The sequence below is a fragment of the Callorhinus ursinus genome, unplaced genomic scaffold (assembly GCF_003265705.2).
Source record: "Callorhinus ursinus isolate GAN/ISIS: 27379988/994484 unplaced genomic scaffold, GSC_fseal_2.0 scaffold2, whole genome shotgun sequence".
Classification (NCBI taxonomy): Eukaryota; Metazoa; Chordata; class Mammalia; order Carnivora; family Otariidae; genus Callorhinus; species Callorhinus ursinus.
In genome coordinates, this window is record NW_027397064.1 from 67066264 (window position 1) to 67083193 (window position 16930).

The 16930-nt window shown below is 37.5% G+C and overlaps 1 protein-coding gene across 3 annotated transcripts in view; it reads left to right on the forward strand.

The window, feature by feature from the left end:
• KCNH7 (potassium voltage-gated channel subfamily H member 7) overlaps window positions 1-16717 on the forward strand; it is a 474524-nt gene extending 457807 nt beyond the window's left edge. For all 3 annotated transcript variants that reach the window (XM_025853026.2, XM_073883322.1, XM_073883324.1), the window contains 4 exons: window positions 2524-2787; window positions 8321-8489; window positions 13392-13584; window positions 14949-16717. In XM_025853026.2, the coding sequence (XP_025708811.1) occupies window positions 2524-2787; window positions 8321-8489; window positions 13392-13584; window positions 14949-15215 (893 nt within the window). In that variant the 3' untranslated portion in view covers window positions 15216-16717. The remainder of the gene's footprint in view (window positions 1-2523; window positions 2788-8320; window positions 8490-13391; window positions 13585-14948) is intronic.
• Window positions 16718-16930: the final 213 nt, after the last annotated feature.

The window sequence follows — 16930 nt, forward strand, 5'->3', positions numbered from 1 at the left end:
TCAGCAAGTTATGATAATTCAACTTAAAAATATCTCTTAACTGATGAATTTGTCCCTTGGCATCCAAAATCAAGTCACGCTTAGTAAACAAAGACCGAGGCCCAGGCAGTAGGTAGGACAGAGCATTTTACTATGTGTGAGGATTGAAAACTCTACAGAGAACTCCTAAGACCTCTCAAGCCAAAAAGACAAAATGGTTGTGTAATTTGTGATGTACATTCATTACAAAGACTCATGTTAGTATTCTCCGTACTTAGATTGGAGGCATAAGAAGTAATGATTAATTCAGTTTACGTTTGAATATACTGGAAAAGACTCCATGTAAATGGTTAAAAGGAAGGCATTCTCAGGAAGGTGAGAAGCCTATGCTGACTCAAATCCCACTGGTGCCCAAACTGCAGCAAACTGATGCAATTCTCTAAGCGGGTGTGAGGACAAGTTAGAAAAGTGAAGCTTTTTTTTTTTTTTTTACATTTACTAGCATAAAATTGGAAACAACTATTTTTTGAGGAATGAAATATGTTTAGAAAATGGGGAATTGTGGACCAAATTTTCAAGAGGGAAGAAGTTAAAACAAAAGAAAATGGAGGATGAGATGATACTAATGAACTCTAGAAGTTTAAGGAGGGCTGTGCCAGGGACACTGGAGAGAAGAGGAAATGCTGATCTGAAAATTCATAGCCAGTTGGATTAGCAGTGGGGAAATGTTAGTGACTCTGAGCAACCAATGGTGTCCACAGTGCTTGAAACTGGTAGGGGCGCCTGGGTGGCTCTGGTGGTTAAGCAACCATCTGACTCTTGGTTTCGGCTCAGGTCATGATCTCCCAGGGTCATGTGATCCAGCCCAGCCTCGGGCGCACGCTCTCTCTCTCTCAAAAAAAGAAAAAGAACGAATGAACGAATGAAAGAACGAACAAACTGGAAAAGTCTGTGATCTTCTCAGCAATGATAAAATCACTGAACAAGTGTGAAATCTTAAAGAAAATAAATTAAGCAATCGGTTTTTGCTACATTTAACTTCAATTGACAGGACATAAACGAACTCCTTAATAACAATTTCATATAAGCTTGATTTTTTTTTAAAAGGTTTATTTATTTATTTGAGAGAGAGAGAGCACGTGCATGGATGCACAGGCACAAGCAGAGGGAGGGGTGGGGGAGAGAGAGAGAATCTGAAGCAAACCCCACTGAACTCGGAGCCCCATGCGGGGCTTGATCTCACAGCCCTGAGACCATGACTTGAGCCAAAATCAAGAGTTGGACCCTTAACCCACTGAGCCACCCAGGCGCCCCATAAAGTTGATTTTTAAACTCTATTCATTTTTGCCTTGGGCTGTTTTCTGGCTTCTCATATTTTAAATTATGATACATATTTTTTAAATAAGTATTTTAAAAAATAATTGGAAGTTTCTCTGGAGTGGCCTAAGTCAGTTCATTTGGCCTTCTATAAATAATAGACTAAGCACAACCAGGCATAGAGTAGATGGGGATACTATCTCAACCATTTCTCTAGAAAATACCACACCTTCTGGAGTTGTGTTGGTTAGCTATTAGCAGTAACCAGATGGAGAATTATACTGTCTCCCCAGGACGCTAATGGAAATAAGTTATGGGATTTGTCTTTTGGAGTTTTTCCTGCTGAAATATGTTCTAACACAACTTCAAGGGCTAAAATTATCCTGACATTTCAGTATAAAACAGCCAATATGCACTACTGGCTTTAATGTAATTAGGAAAACCCACCTTAATTACTGTATTTAAGCTTTATATTCTTTGCAGTATGCTACGCTACCAAAACGCCTGGAATGTCAAGGCCATGACATACACTGAACTAAGGTTGAAATTCATCCCGTCAGCCTTTACTACAAGGAGGCTTCTGGTTTTGACCTTCACAACACGTGAATGCCTGTCACACAAGAGGTCATGAGGCTAAAAACAAACAGACGGCATGGTCGTGATATTTTAGAATTGGGACACATTTTTCCCCCTTTTCTCATTTCCTTAAAGAGATAGTGGACCAGAGATTTTAAGAATACAGATGACTGTTGAGCATGTATAAATAAGGTTATAAGTTACAGGTTGTTTTTTTTCCTGAGATGTAAACAACACAACAATGTATTTCATTAAGATAATCTAATGTCCTTTGAATTAAGAAAAACAATTCTCCATAAAGTAGCTACATTCTCAATGGGAAAAAGAGCATGAACAACTTTCCTGGTGGTTTTAAATAAAATTATTTTTTTATAGATTTTATTTATTTATTTGGGGGGGCAGGGGCAGAGGGAGAGGAAGAGAATCCCTACTGTGGGGCTCCATCCCAGGACCCTGAGATCATGACCTGAGCCAAAACCAAGAGTCGGACTTTCAACCAACTGAGCCACCCAGGCTCTCCTAAAGAAAATTCTATGTTACAGTTATTTAAAGAACACAACTATTAAAAATGTAGTTTATATATAATCAGGTAGTATAATATGCATAGAGTCTCACATTTGATTATCTCCTATAAAATAATTTTTTTGATAGATTTTGACAAAGGGAACAGTACAAATGGTCCTGAAGACTCTGTAGATACCATAAGACACTATCAGAGTTCCAAGAAGCACTTTGAAGAGAAAAAAAGCAGATCTTCATCTTTCATCTCCTCCATTGATGATGAACAAAAGCCTCTCTTCTCAGGAATAGTAGATTCTCCTGCAGGAATGGGGAAAGCAGCTGGACTCAATTTTGAAGGAACAGTGCCCACCTCAGGAAGAATTCACATAGATAAGAGAAGTCACTCTTGCAAAGGTAATCAAGTTTCTCAGGAATCAGATGGTCTCCCTTTGGTGCTAATTGTAAAATGGCGACTTTTCACAAATGAAGAACCGTATTCACACATGTTAATTTAATCTTTTTACAACTTCCTAAAATATTTGCAGAGTTCAGATCTCAGATCATCTACAAAGCGTTTGTGCAAATCTGGAATAGTGTTAATTATTCCTAAACATTGATAGCGTAAGAGGTTTTTGTGGTAGTGAGATTTAGCATAATGCCACATAGAACACTGTGGGAAGGCCTACTGTAGTGATTCCGACAGGGAGCGGGGATCAATGTGTATTTTAAGAGAGCTAACCTGTTGCTTCTTATATGTACCCTCTGTACTCACTTGTCACCCCCAACCCAGTCATTTTCTAGCATGAAAGGCCAATGCAGTAACGCTATAATCAACACCGAAAAGAATTTCAGTTAACTGGGAATTATGAACAAATGGGGAGAAATGCCCCTAAATAAATTATGCTCTTTATCCAACTCATTTAAACACACTTGTTTAACATCTCTATGAGAAGGAATATCCAAATATATGGGTTTTATTGTAGAAAAGATGCATGAGATGGATGATCGTGTTTGATTAATGTATGCAAATTTGGTCTAATGGATGGGAAATAGGAAAAGTTAAGAACTATCACGTGGAGGAACAATTAACTTAGCATAACAGACCTACAGATCTCGTTAAATCTAACCAGTAGGTGGGGGCAAGAACAGGTGTGGGTCAGACTGCTTGGGTTCCAACCCCAGCTCCATTTATTTCTTTGCTTGGCTCACTTGCTCCCTTTATGTCTTTGAATAAGTAACTTGACAAACCCCACTAAGGCTCAGCTTGCTCATCTTTCAAATAGAATAATATGTTCTAACCAACTAAATGATTGTAATTATTGAACAAGATAACATGCATAAATTACTTTCTCTGAAATAAAATCCCTAACTCAGTTTAGTAGTTTCTCATAGATTTTATTTTGTAAACTTTTAATCATTGATTGTATATATAAAATACACATATACAAATGGATATATAAAAATGTAGAGGTAAAGAATGCATAGCCGGGGCGCCTGGGTGGCTCAGTCGGTTAAGCGGCTGCCTTCGGCTCAGGTCATGATCCCAGAGTCCTGGGATCGAGCCCTGTGTCAGGGTCCCTGCTCGGTGGAGAGCCTGCTTCTCCCTCTCCCTCTGCCTGCCGCTCTGCCTACTTGTGCTCTCTCTCTATCTCTGTTAAATAAATAAATAAAAATCTTAAAAAAAAAAAAAAGAATGCATAGCCAAAAAAATCAGAAGAATATAACAGAAATAAAGGGAAAACAGTCTTGGCCTGGCAGGATAGCAAAATTATGGCACAGAGTAAATAAATATTACCTATCATCATCACCATTATTTGAAGTGACTATATCTGACAACAGTAGTTTTATTGAATCTAGGATGTTTGGGCTTCACATTTTTCCAGAGTTACTTTCCCTATCATATCAAATCAGCTTTTGCCATGACCCCATGTTGAAGTAAGTTAAGAATATATGCAAATGTTCTCTGGACAATTTAAAATCTTGATGAAGTGAATGAAAATAGTACCTCATTTATCACAATGGAAGAATGGAATATTAGATGTGATTACCAAATGTCTCATTTTAGTTATTTATGAAATCAGATTCTGGGAAGTACTAAAAATAGGAAAAGGTTGTATCATCGAAGTCAGAAGTTCAGAAGAGCTCACTGAACCATCTCTACTTCTCCCAAAGTCAGCAGAATGTGGACCTGGTTTTTCAAAAAGTAATTTTTGTTTTCTTCTTGAGTTTTAGAGACTCCAGTGACAAGTCATTAAAGATGTATTTTTGGGACTTTATTTGACTTTATAATGACTTGCTGACAGTGAGTTCTCGTGCCCTTCATCTTGTATTTTTCTTGGCCGCTTCTTCCAATTATTTTTAATTAGCTAGCCTATGTGCAGGATAAAAAATTCTAACAAATAATTTTAGTATCTACAAATTTTTAATTTTCAAAAAATGTACAAGTGAGTCCCTATTCAAATAATAAATCCTTACCTTGAATGAAAATGCATAGCTAAAGATTCATGTCAGTTGAATAAAATAATTGATATCATATAGCATTGACCAGTGTGACACATGGTTAACCTGGTTAATTAATTTGACCAACTAATGGAGAATTCTAAAACTTCATTCACTGCAAATTTTACCCCTTACTGATTTTTTAAGGTGAAGTATTATGGGATGTCCAAGAAATTGAGTACTGTGTAGGGTGCAGCTCCAGCCACTGTAGTGTGAACTACTAAATCCCCACAAATTTTAGTTTTTGTCAATAGGAAATTTCCTTTACTCACAGTCCTGCACTTGTCATGCTGAATCCAACAGAAGAGCACCCTTTTGGCAAAACTGAAAAGAAAAAAAAAAAACAAATTAAGTGGATTCTGATCCGACTTAGTTTGAGGTCAAAAGTTAACTCTAGAAAAAATGTATACCCAGAGCAAAGTGAAAGTTTACTTTCTGCTCATCCATTTCCAGAAATGTGTCTTGCAACTATAGCAACATTTTCCAAGGCAACCGAGTACAGATTCCTTCTGAGCTATATTTAGAAAGTGTCTACAAGGATGTTCATTTTGATTAAGACCACCAACCAGGATTTCCCCCTTTGAAATTTTTTCTTCTATATTGCTGTTAAAACAAGCCAATCATGCATATCCAGACTTTAATAAAAAAAAAAGTAAATTATAATCTAGGAAGCTTCTGTCTAATAGTTTACATTTTATTCTTTTCTGCTGAGAAGATAATCAGCTTTTTTCTTGAGCGGTAAAAAGAAAAATATAATCCTACGTAATTTATTGCATGTGATTCACCATTGTTATTTAAAAATTAATTTATAATATATGATTTGCGAATGGGAGAGCTGTTAAGCATAGGCAGAAATTCTGTAACCTTTCTTGGCACAAAACTTCTGAGCATAATATGTAACTTCCATCTTATCAGTTCTTACTATCTTTTCTAAAGGTTCCTACAGTACCGGGCTAGCAGGTGGCTAGACACGGACTAGCACTGGCATCACCAAACCATTGTATGTGTATTCTAAATGTTTGGCATTGCTGCTCCAAAATTGAATACTAAGACATTATATTATTGTTTTTCATTTTAAATGGCGTTACAAGTCTATGAATAGTAAATCATACTTTTCAGTGAAAATCTGCTGATATATTACTGAAACCTTCAGCAATATCATTTTTCTATGTTCATTTTCATTTTGTTTTGCTTGGTAAAATCAAAAGCAATTATACTCTGTCCTTTTAAAAAACAAAACAAAACACCAGGATCCCACAGGCTAAGGAAGCCTTAATCACAAAGAATCATTCTGGAATTCATAACGAGCCCTATGAGATCTGTTAGCCATTTCAGCAGAACAAGGAACCCTGACCTTCCATATTTGGAGATGCTAATTCCTTTGGTACTGCTTCACCCAACTGAAGGGGCAATTGTAGGCACCTTAGAGAAATTTCCATGTATTCAATGGTAAAGAGATAATGATAGAAGAACAAATACAGAGATTTTCTCTACTCCTTGAAGAAAGGGGATGCTTTTGAGCTCTCTGACTGTACTTTTGGAGAAACTGCAGGAAGGGAACGGACTGCAAAAAGCCTGCAAATGCTGCTCCCTATTTCTAGAATCATACTTAATCTTCCCAAATCGGTTACTTTCTACCCAATTTTTTTAAATAGCTGAGGATATAAATTCCTTAACTTTACATAACTTTTGTCAGTGTTTAATCATAGCTAGCGTCCAAAAAAAAAGAAAAAGAAAAAGAAAGGGAAAGGAAAAGAAAAAAGTAAAAAAAACTTTTCTATCAAACCCAAATCACTTTCTGTAATTCAAATCTATTTCCATGTGAAAATGAAGACCAGTTTTAGATACTCTTTTCCTCCTACCAGCCCTCCCAGTGAGGAGAAGATACCACTTCTTTATCTCTGAAATAAACTCCCAACTCCATTAGTTTTTTTTCTAGAGTTTTATTTTCCAAACCTTTAATCATTTTAAGCTCTTATGTGAATATGTAAAATGTGGAGGATAAGAAAGCAGAGCAAAAGCCATCGAGGCGTATGACAAAAATGAGAGGAAAATATAAGGTACTATATTTGCCCTCTGACATTGATAACTTGCAAATATGGATTGTAAGAGAAGCCATAAATTAAAAGGAGATTCGTCAGGAGTATGAGAAACGATCAGAACCTTGTTACCAGATTCTTCAGGTGTAGGGCCTGGGTCTTCTTTGCCTTTAATTCCTCCACATTCAGCAGAGTGTCTAGCACATAACAGACACTCAGAGCCTTTGAAAAGTGGACTTGAACAGATAAGCAGAATGTTTAAAGTATAGAGACATAAAAATATTCTAAGTAAAAGAGCCACAAGAAAGCTTATTGGAAATTGATGCAAATATATTAAAAGATAGTGCAGAAGGAGCTACAAGGAAAGATAAAAACACAGAATAGTGTCATGGGCCTACAGGACTTTTAACACCCTGGCCATCTTTGATGGCTCTACTTTGAGTTGGGTTGGCCTTAAGAGAAGCCCCTGAAGATCTGAACTTTTCCATGGCTCTCTCCTTGGGCCCACTCTGAATCACAAATGATGCTAATTATCCTGGGAGAAGAGCCCCCAAAATCTTCAATCCAAGGCGAAGCTGTATAGCCTTGCCTCAGAGGTATTGCAGGGTCAGTTCCAGACTACTGCAAAAAAAGTTAATATCACAATAAAATGAGTCAAATTTGTTTCTTTGTTCACATTGTACTGTAGTCTATTAAATGTGCCATAGCATTATGTCTTTAAAATCAATGTACAATACCCTCATTTAAAAATACTGTATTGCTAAAACATGCTGACCATTATCTGAGCTTTCAGGGAGTTGTCACTCATCATAGATCACCATAACAAATATAATAATGAAGAAGTTTGAAATATTGCAAGAATTACCAAAATGTGACACAGAGACGTGAAGTGAGCAAATGCTGTTGGAAACATGATGCGCATAGACTTGCTCATCACTGGACTGCCACAAACTTTTGATCTGTAAAAACCGGTATCAGGAGAAGGCTCCCTAGCTCAGGGGTCAGAACACTGGTCATATAAAAACCGCTATCTGTGAGGTGCAACAAAGGCAGGAGCAATAACATGAGGTATGCCTATAGGAGCAAAATATGCTTCTTGTATTCCTTCCCAAATACAAAAGCGCAAAATCACTGCTCTCTAATCAGAGACAAAATCGTATTCGAAACTCACGACCATCCCTATGTCTTTTTCATGTGGAAATGGACAGTGGAGGTGGCAGGCAGGGTGAGGAAGGTAGGGCTCAGCTACCTATTGGTGGAGGCCTCTGGACAGGTCCTTGAATCACCCTGGCTCTCTGTCTGTGGGGTTATACTCTGAGATCCTTTCCTGTTTATCTTGTAGATGTCTCCATGTATTGATGTGAAGGGGCACCCAAAGAAGTTGACGTCCATCTTGCTATTTCCCACAGATATCGCTGACGCAAGAAGCTGGGAACAAGAAAATGCACAGACTCAGGCTGATGAGTCTAGTCCCTCAGCACTCCAGCGAGCTGCCTGGGGGATCTCTGAAACCGAAAGTGACCTCACTTACGGGGAAGTGGAGCAAAGATTAGATTTGCTTCAAGAACAACTTAACAGGTATAAACAATGGCAAGGCAAGGGGAGAGCATCACCCAGGCCCTTGGTTGGGTCTAGGTTTTCCCCTTGCAACTTGCAAATTCCTACTACCATAATCTCGTATTTTTTTACATATGCTTACTCATTTAAAATAAGACTAAAAATTGACAGAATTATTAATCTGTGTTGCAAGGAGCATTTATTTAGAAACTTCATGCTTCTGGCAACATAAATCCTATTTTTGCCTTACTTGTCATAAAATTAGTATATCACCCACACCAGCTGCTGAAGAAAACTCCTTTTTCCTCAAAATAATTCATATTTAGCTTGTTTACTAACACCCTCTTTAAATCCTGCTTTTACACTTTTTGGTTGTTTCTGGTAACTTAGTTATGTGTTATGGCATTTTTTAAAATATAGACAAAATTATTTAAACATTTATTCAGTCAACTTCTCAAAAATGTGATTGAATTAGAAATACCACAGAGTTGAAGCCCAGGTCTTCTCCATTTGCCCTCCATCTTTGATCTATACCCTTTGGAGATGAGGAATAAATTTTTATTTTAGAGAGGATGGAATTCCTTAACCCAACTCTGTGTGGATTTCTTAAAATTAAACTGGTCGATAAGACTCAGGGAAAAAAAATCCACGAATGAGTGTGACATAGCTGCGTGAGTTGTGCTCCATGTGGGAACTGACCTGGATTCAAAGGTAGCCTCCGGGTACACCAGCAGGCAAGGCAGTGGTCACAGACAGAAAACTTAACCAATTAAACTAAAATGCTCAAATCACACAGTTTACTAAATCAATGTAAAACATACAATGAGAGATGAGGAGAGCGAGGAGAGGTAATTAACACATTTCTAATAAATGCAAGCATGGTATAAAAGAAGCCCGCTACAGCTGAATCCCGATTGATGCAACGTTGGTACATGGTGCGTCATCCTGCCCTGAGGTGTGGTTACTAGGACCAGACAGAGTTGAGGTTTGCACAGAGGAGTCCGCAGACAAAAAATCTGTCTATCCCAATGGCACACACTTGCTTTTTCACAGAGATGTAAGGCTGGGTACACCTGGTCACAGCTGTGGTTCTCCATTTACTCTGCTGAACAGCCATAGGTTTTATTTGCTTTTTGGTAGGTAAAAAACAGGTAGAGCCAGAATGAGCCTCTGCTGTGTGTCACCACTGGATGGCCAAACTGGGGGAGGGGGCAGTTTTCTGTCCAGAGATGACATGAGAATAATTTGTTCTTTCTGTCTCTATCTGTAGAGGCCACACTCTGGTTTGTTACATCCCATTTCTATTCTACCTTTGGCATGTCTTACAGGTTACTAGCATGCTGTCTGTATAGAAGACATCTTAGGAATTCTGTCCATGTCTAGCAAGCTACTTGCTTACTCATTATCTATACTTAACACATCCCAGGAGTTTTGCCTATACCACATAAGCTGCTAGTTTACTTACTATTTGCTTAATGTTTCTTATGTGCTTTATCCATGCTGCTTATTGTTCTTATTGTTTTCTTAAATGTTTCTGCCAGAAATGAACAGTGTCAAACAATACAGTAAGCACATCAAAGTGTGCATACACACACATATGCATTGCCATGAAAAGTTAATTAGGAATTAAAACAGACAAATAGAATTAGAAAATCGACAGATTTGTAAATTAAAATAAATTTGTTAATGTCAAACAAAAGTAGGAAAATATTGCATGAACTAAAGATTTATTTTGTATTTTATCTTTTCATGGATTTTAATTGAATTTAAAATCTCCTGGTGCTAAGGCCCATTCCCAAATTTTAAATGCAGGTCTTCTCAAATTGAAACATATCTGAGAACATTAAAACAGCCATCATTTACTTAGAGTCAGTAATCCCTAATTCAAGGATAAGAACTTGCCATTGTAATACTTACTATTGGTCAGAGGAACCTAGTTAGTTGCTTAATTGATACATTTGCTGTTTTACTCTCCCTGCTGCTTATGCCAAGTCACACTGATCCTTTAGCCACAACATATATAAAACTGTATACTGGGGCGCCCGGGTGGCTCAGTCAGTTAAGTGGCTGTGTTCGGCTCAGGTCAGGATCCCGGGGTCCTGGGATCAAGTCCTGGGGGGCCTGCTTCTCCCCATCCCTCTGCCTGCCACTCCCCCTGCTTGTGCTCTCTCTCTCTGTTAAATAAATAAATAAATTCTCTAAAAAAAATTAAAATTAAAAAAATAAAACTGTATACTCTACACACATAAGAATTGATATGTGTGATCTCTGAACTTGAATTCTTTGATTCCTGTGACTTAGAGAAAGTAACTGCCCATTTCTTGACTGTCAGGGCATAGCATGTGTTCAATTTGTTGAGGAGCTATAAAAGTGAGTGGGTGAATGGGTGAATGACATTCTTTAGCAAAATACTCGCAGGTAGCCTAGATTAAAGTCATAACTCTGCTACTTAGCTATGAACAGGATGACTGGGTCAAGTCATTTAAGCTTCTCTAGCCTCAGTTTCTATCTTTGACTCATCCACACCTGCAACGGTGTTTAAGGACTAAGATATGATATATGGAAACGATATACGCTCAAAATGGAGGCTGCTGTCCTAGCAACTGGGTCAAGTCTGACGGGCAATGAAGTTTACTTCTGTTATTGGTGTTCCTCCTACTTTACATGTACTTCCTTTAGTCCTTTCTTCCGGACTAAAATTAAGATTTTAGGATCCCTTTGTTGCCTTGTCAGGGGTACCAATCATTGCTGCCAGGATAAGTCAAAGATTAGTGAAAACATAAGTTTTCCATAGGTCCGAGGACTGTAAGTGTAAACTCTTAAGGGCACACATATCTAGGACTATATGATTTGCAATTGCCCATTCGTAATAATACTTATCATTGCTATTTGATTAGATTAGTTTTATTATTATATGAAACTTTTCCTCTCAAAAGTACTATTTAATCTCTCTTGACATCTCTTTTGACATCGTCCCAGCATCTGTATGTGCCTTGACATACTTCTCACTTTGACTTACTTCTGTTTATCTCCAGTTTTATCACAAACATTTTATGTCCTAACTCAGCTTAGCATCTTTTGGATTGAAAATCCATTATATTACATGTTTACAGCACTGACATCTCCAACAAACATCTTTCCTCCACTTCACTTCAGAAGGCAAAAGCGTAGAGAACAAGTTTGAAGAAGACAACTCAATTCAAACTTGGACTTTGTGGAGTGAGAATCCCGGGACATTTCCTAGATATCCGTCTGTCCTATTTAGTTTCCGCATTCTTTTCAAATGTAGAACTGTGAATCACAACTCCATTTCTCTCATTCAAAAACTCATATTAAGTACACAATGCAATAAAAACAGGGGCACCTGGGTGGCTCAGTTAAGCATCTGCCTTCAGCTCAGGTCATGATCCCAGAGTGCCGGGATCGAGCCCCACATCGGGCTCCCTGCTCAATGGGAAGTCTGCTTCTCCCTCTGCTCCTCACCCTGCTCTCTCTCTCATCCTCTCTGTCACTCTCGCTCTATGTCAAATTAAAAAAAAAAAAAAAACAGGGGCGCCTGGGTGGCTCAGTTGTTAAGCGTCTGCCTTCGGCTCAGGTCATGATCCCAGGGCTCTGGGATCGAGTCCCATGTTGAGATCCCTGCTCCGCGGGGAGCCGGCTTCTCCCTCTCCAACCCCACTCAAGCTCTCTCTCACTATCTCTCTCTCTCAAATAAATAAAATCTTAAAAAAAAAACAGCTAGTAAATGTTCTATCTTGAGTCAATTTCACTGTTGCTGTTTTTTGGCTTTAATGACCAGCTAAACTATATGTATGGGTAAAGGTTTACATAAGAAGGGTTCTTATATATTTATATATTATGCCTACAGCTATACATATTTAGGGAAATCATTAACACTTGGTCTTAAAACAGAGCTTCTCAAACTTTAATGTGCATCAGAATCACCTGGGGATCTTGTTAAAAATGCAGATTCTAAGGTCTGTGATTTTAACATTTTTGGTAAGATTTACCTTCCCTTTACATCTTTCATTCAGAAACAAAATAGCACAAATAAGTGAAGAGTTAAGGTTTTCTAAAGAGGCATATGGTACTAATTTTCTGTTCTTATGCCCACAAAATTCCCTTTTTGAAAATGCTGTTAACACATGCAAAAATAAGTGGGGGGGGGGGAGTTAGTCCTATTGTATCTTGCTATTTTCCTTTGAATTTTAATTTAAAATGAGAATGAAATTGACAGGCCAGTTGGCTCTTTGTGAGATTGGGGGGGGAAAATCATCAGACTGGCATTTTGCAAGCCAGATGGGTCAGAGAAGCAAGTGAACTTGTACATTTGGTCTATTTCTTAAATACCAAAGACCTGGAATTATACATGAGAAAGGAATGGAAAAGGCATTTAGCATCCAAGAGCACTTAATGATAAAGCATCTAACAGCATTAAAGGAATAACAGGCAATACTGTGAATAGGAGAGAGGCAGGGTAAAATAAAGGTAACGTAAATTTTAAACACATAAGAAATTACTTGACTGCTACAGCCATGAAAGAAATGTGCTACCAAATCCATTTTTAAAGAGGAAATAAAATGCTCACAAGGAAAAGCAAATTACTGATTAAAAATAGAGTCTCAATGTGCTTTACATTTGAAATCAATAAAAATTAGTAAAAATGTAGCCTATTTCGATTTAGCTGCTTTTCTGCGAAGATCTTGTGAAACGAGGAGGAAAGCAATGGTGTTTATCAGAACCATTAGTGGGACATAGAAAGTAAGCATCAGCCAGGAGAGAATCTCTGTGCTCCCTCTCCTGTCCTTCTTGTTTAAAGCAGGGCCACAATTCTGTTGGTTGGTGGTGCTGAAATTTTCTCAAATGCTTTGCAATCCTGGACTATTTTAGGATTGTCTTCCCCCATTTGTGTCTGTCCTGCAGACTTGAATCCCAAATGACTGCTGACATCCAGACCATCCTACAGTTGCTGCAGAAACAAACCACCGTGGTCCCCCCAGCCTACAGTATGGTAACTGCTGGAGCCGAGTATCAGAGGCCCATCATCCGCCTGATGAGAACCACCCATCCCGCAGCATCCATCAAGACAGACCGAAGTTTCAGTCCTTCCTCACAAGTGAGTGTAGATAGTGTACAACAAAGAGTATCTCTCTAGGGGTGTTTCTGGGGACCATCTGAGTCAGAATCGTCTGCAGTGCTATGGAAATGAAGTTTCTCATCCCCATCTGTTTCTGCTCAATTAAAATTGCTGGGAATAGCCCCTGTAATCTGCATTTAAACCAGCTACACACTGATTCTTATGTTCAAGTTCGAGAACAGTGGACCTAGAAGAATGATTTTAAAACATTAGCAATTTTTTTTGTAAGAAAACATTCTTTTCAAGAATCAATCTGCTTAAGTTTATATATGGTAGAGCTTTGAAAACTGATAGCCCAGGGTCCAAAAAGCGCTTCAGAGAAAGGTCTGTCATTTGCTCTGGTGACAAGAGGCACTCTTGGGCAGGGTCTCTGGAAGGGGGGGGGGGGGGGGGGGGGTGGAGGAGAAACATCAGCTGTCCAAAGACCTGAGTTTCCAGAGCCAAAAGACTAGTAATCTCATTTGTGCCCCACCCATCACCAGAGATCTCTAAACTTTTCTCATCTCCATCATGGTAAGAGGAGGAATATTAAGGTGTCCTTCATCTTGCCTCTGAAGACTTCTAAGGCCTTTTGAATTATGTTAATATGAAAAGTCTAACTCCCTTGGAATTCCACTTAGGAAATTATTCTTATTTACTTAAGCCCAGTAGCCAAATTGGACCTAAGAAAAGTGGACCCAAGAGCAAGGATTTCCTGAGCAATCTTGTAAACTTTTTTAGAAGTTTGGAAATTTAGTGCAAAATGTTCTGGGAAATGAAACATTAATAACGGGGAAATGTGCAGAAGGAAGACACTGAAATCTTTCTGAAATATGAAAGTAGAAATTTAATTTATCCCTAACTAATTTCCAGTGTCTCAGATCTTGCAAAACCATGTACTTTGTTTTCAGTGGATTTAAGTAATAGTTTCTGACCAAGGATGAGTGATAGTTCTTCAGGGTTTTTTTTTTTTTTCTGTCCTCTTTACACTGTTTACTCACCAAATGACTCATGTTTCTGATTCCAGTTGTCTCTAATTAAAATTAATTTATTTTTGAATTAAAACTCATCTGGAAAACTCAATGTTAAAATAATGTGTGTGTGTGTGTGTGTGTGTGTGTGTTTATTTTTTAAGAAGACTATGATCTGGCTTCAGAGTAAAATTAAAGTTCTTAGAATGGTTGTTTAGGACAAATTGATGCCCATCCCCCAATGCCTTGACCCATCTTTGGGAAGGAAAGTTTCGTTAATATCACTAATCAAATGTAGATTAATGGGGAAATAAAATGTATTTAGATTTCATGAGTATAATTTTAGAAATCTGTCCAAATTATAAAAAAAATGTTTTCTTATCTTTCTCTCAGTGTCCTGAATTTCTAGACCTTGAAAAATCTAAACTTAAATCCAAAGAATCCCTCTCAAGTGGGGTGCATCTGAACACAGCTTCCGAAGACAACTTGACTTCACTTTTAAAACAAGACAGTGATCTCTCTTTAGAGCTTCACCCACGGCAAAGAAAAACTTACCTTCATCCAGTTAGGCATCCTTCTTTGACAGATTCATCCCTAAGCACTGTAGGAATCTTGGGTCTTCATAGGCATGTTTCTGATCCTGGTCTTCCGGGGAAATAATCATTTTGTACTATTTACTCCACATACAATGTAAGTGCTTTTAATGGCTGTTTTCCTTTTTTATGTATTTAAATCCTCTCTACTTGACTCAGGGGCTCACAAGGTACCATTATATGCAAAAGTACTGTATATTTTCCTAAATTGAAGCTTGTAAGGTAAAATTGAGCAATTAGGATGTAAATATACATATGAACTCTTTTGTTCCAAATGTTAAAACTGCCAGCATCTCAAGGCATCTTATTATTATTATTTTTTAAATCATGTGCATGTTAGGAAACTCCAATTTCTCTTGCATGGAGACTCCTACTTACTACTTTTACTACCCCAGTATTTTGTTATGAAAATGCCTTCCAAGCAAGTAAGAAACCAAGGAATAACATTGTTCATGGATGCAAATCAGGTGATCCTCAACTCATGGAAGTTCCAGGAGGAGAAAGGGAACTTAGTCATTTTGAGAACAGATAGATACCCTTCTGTATTGAGATGTTTACAGTTAATTACAATCATTTCACCACACCGGAAAAAAAAAAGTTCTAAAAAAGTTCTAAATCTCTGATCGTGTAGGGAGCCATCTCCAAATACATGAATATAGGCCAGCTTTAATGAGGACAAAAGGCCTTTCTATTTAAAATTCTGTCTCTAACTTCATTTACAAACTACCTAAAATATTTCTCACTGGCACATTTCCTTGAACATTTAGAAACAAGTTTTTTCTCATTTTTCTTTCTTTTTTTTGAGGGAGGAGGGAGTCTTAAGCATGACTGACACAAGCTGATATCCAGAGCTTTCCTCTGATTCATATTTTAGGGCAATCCTGAACTGGATCAAAAGAGTGGACGCACAGAGTTCTTTTTAAAAAATGTGCAACTTAGTGGATGTGCATGGCAAAACTAGCTTCCATTAAGTATATGTTGTTCCATGGTTTTCTTATCCCAGCTGTGGAAAAACAATGTGTTTTTACCTGCCTGTAAAGGAAATGAACACACCAGCAGTAACATTTCAGTTTCGTTCAGTTAGTCAAACACATTTCCTAATCAAAGATTAAATGAAAATGTATTATTTATGGATTGGGCCGAATATATATGGACCCCAGAATATCAGAACGTACAACGGAATATATTTTAATATCCTTAACTGTTAGATTTTTTTGGAAGGAGGAGCATATGCCTCTCATAAAAATCAGGGTATGGAAAAAAATTGCAAGTTAAGAATCTGATTAGTCAATTTTTAGTCGTTTTATTTCTCAATTCATTTGAGTACAATTTTAAACTTATTAGGGACTGATCCATTATACCCTTTCCTTCTGAACAAAATTTTGAAATTTCTGCAAGTTTCTTCATTCTTTAATGATTCTTATACCCACATGTATTTTTAAAGAAATAATATATCCGTGCACATTATTAAATGGATTAATTTCTATCCCTCCAGGATAGAAATGTAATCTATTGACTTACCTTTACCTTTGACACTATTAGTTTCAAATACAAGCAATTCATTTAAATTTACAAAGCTATTGCACTATTTAAAACATGATTAAAGTGACCTTAAGTTGCTCCCTATATATTTTTAAATGATTACATGTGTGGGAGGCAATCTGTAGTCATGAGCAAATTCATATCCCTGCTAAGTGTTTGAAAAAAATAAAACAAGTACATATGGCAAAATGACCAGTCCATTCAATAAAAAACCGAACAAGTTCAACTAGCTTCTCAAAC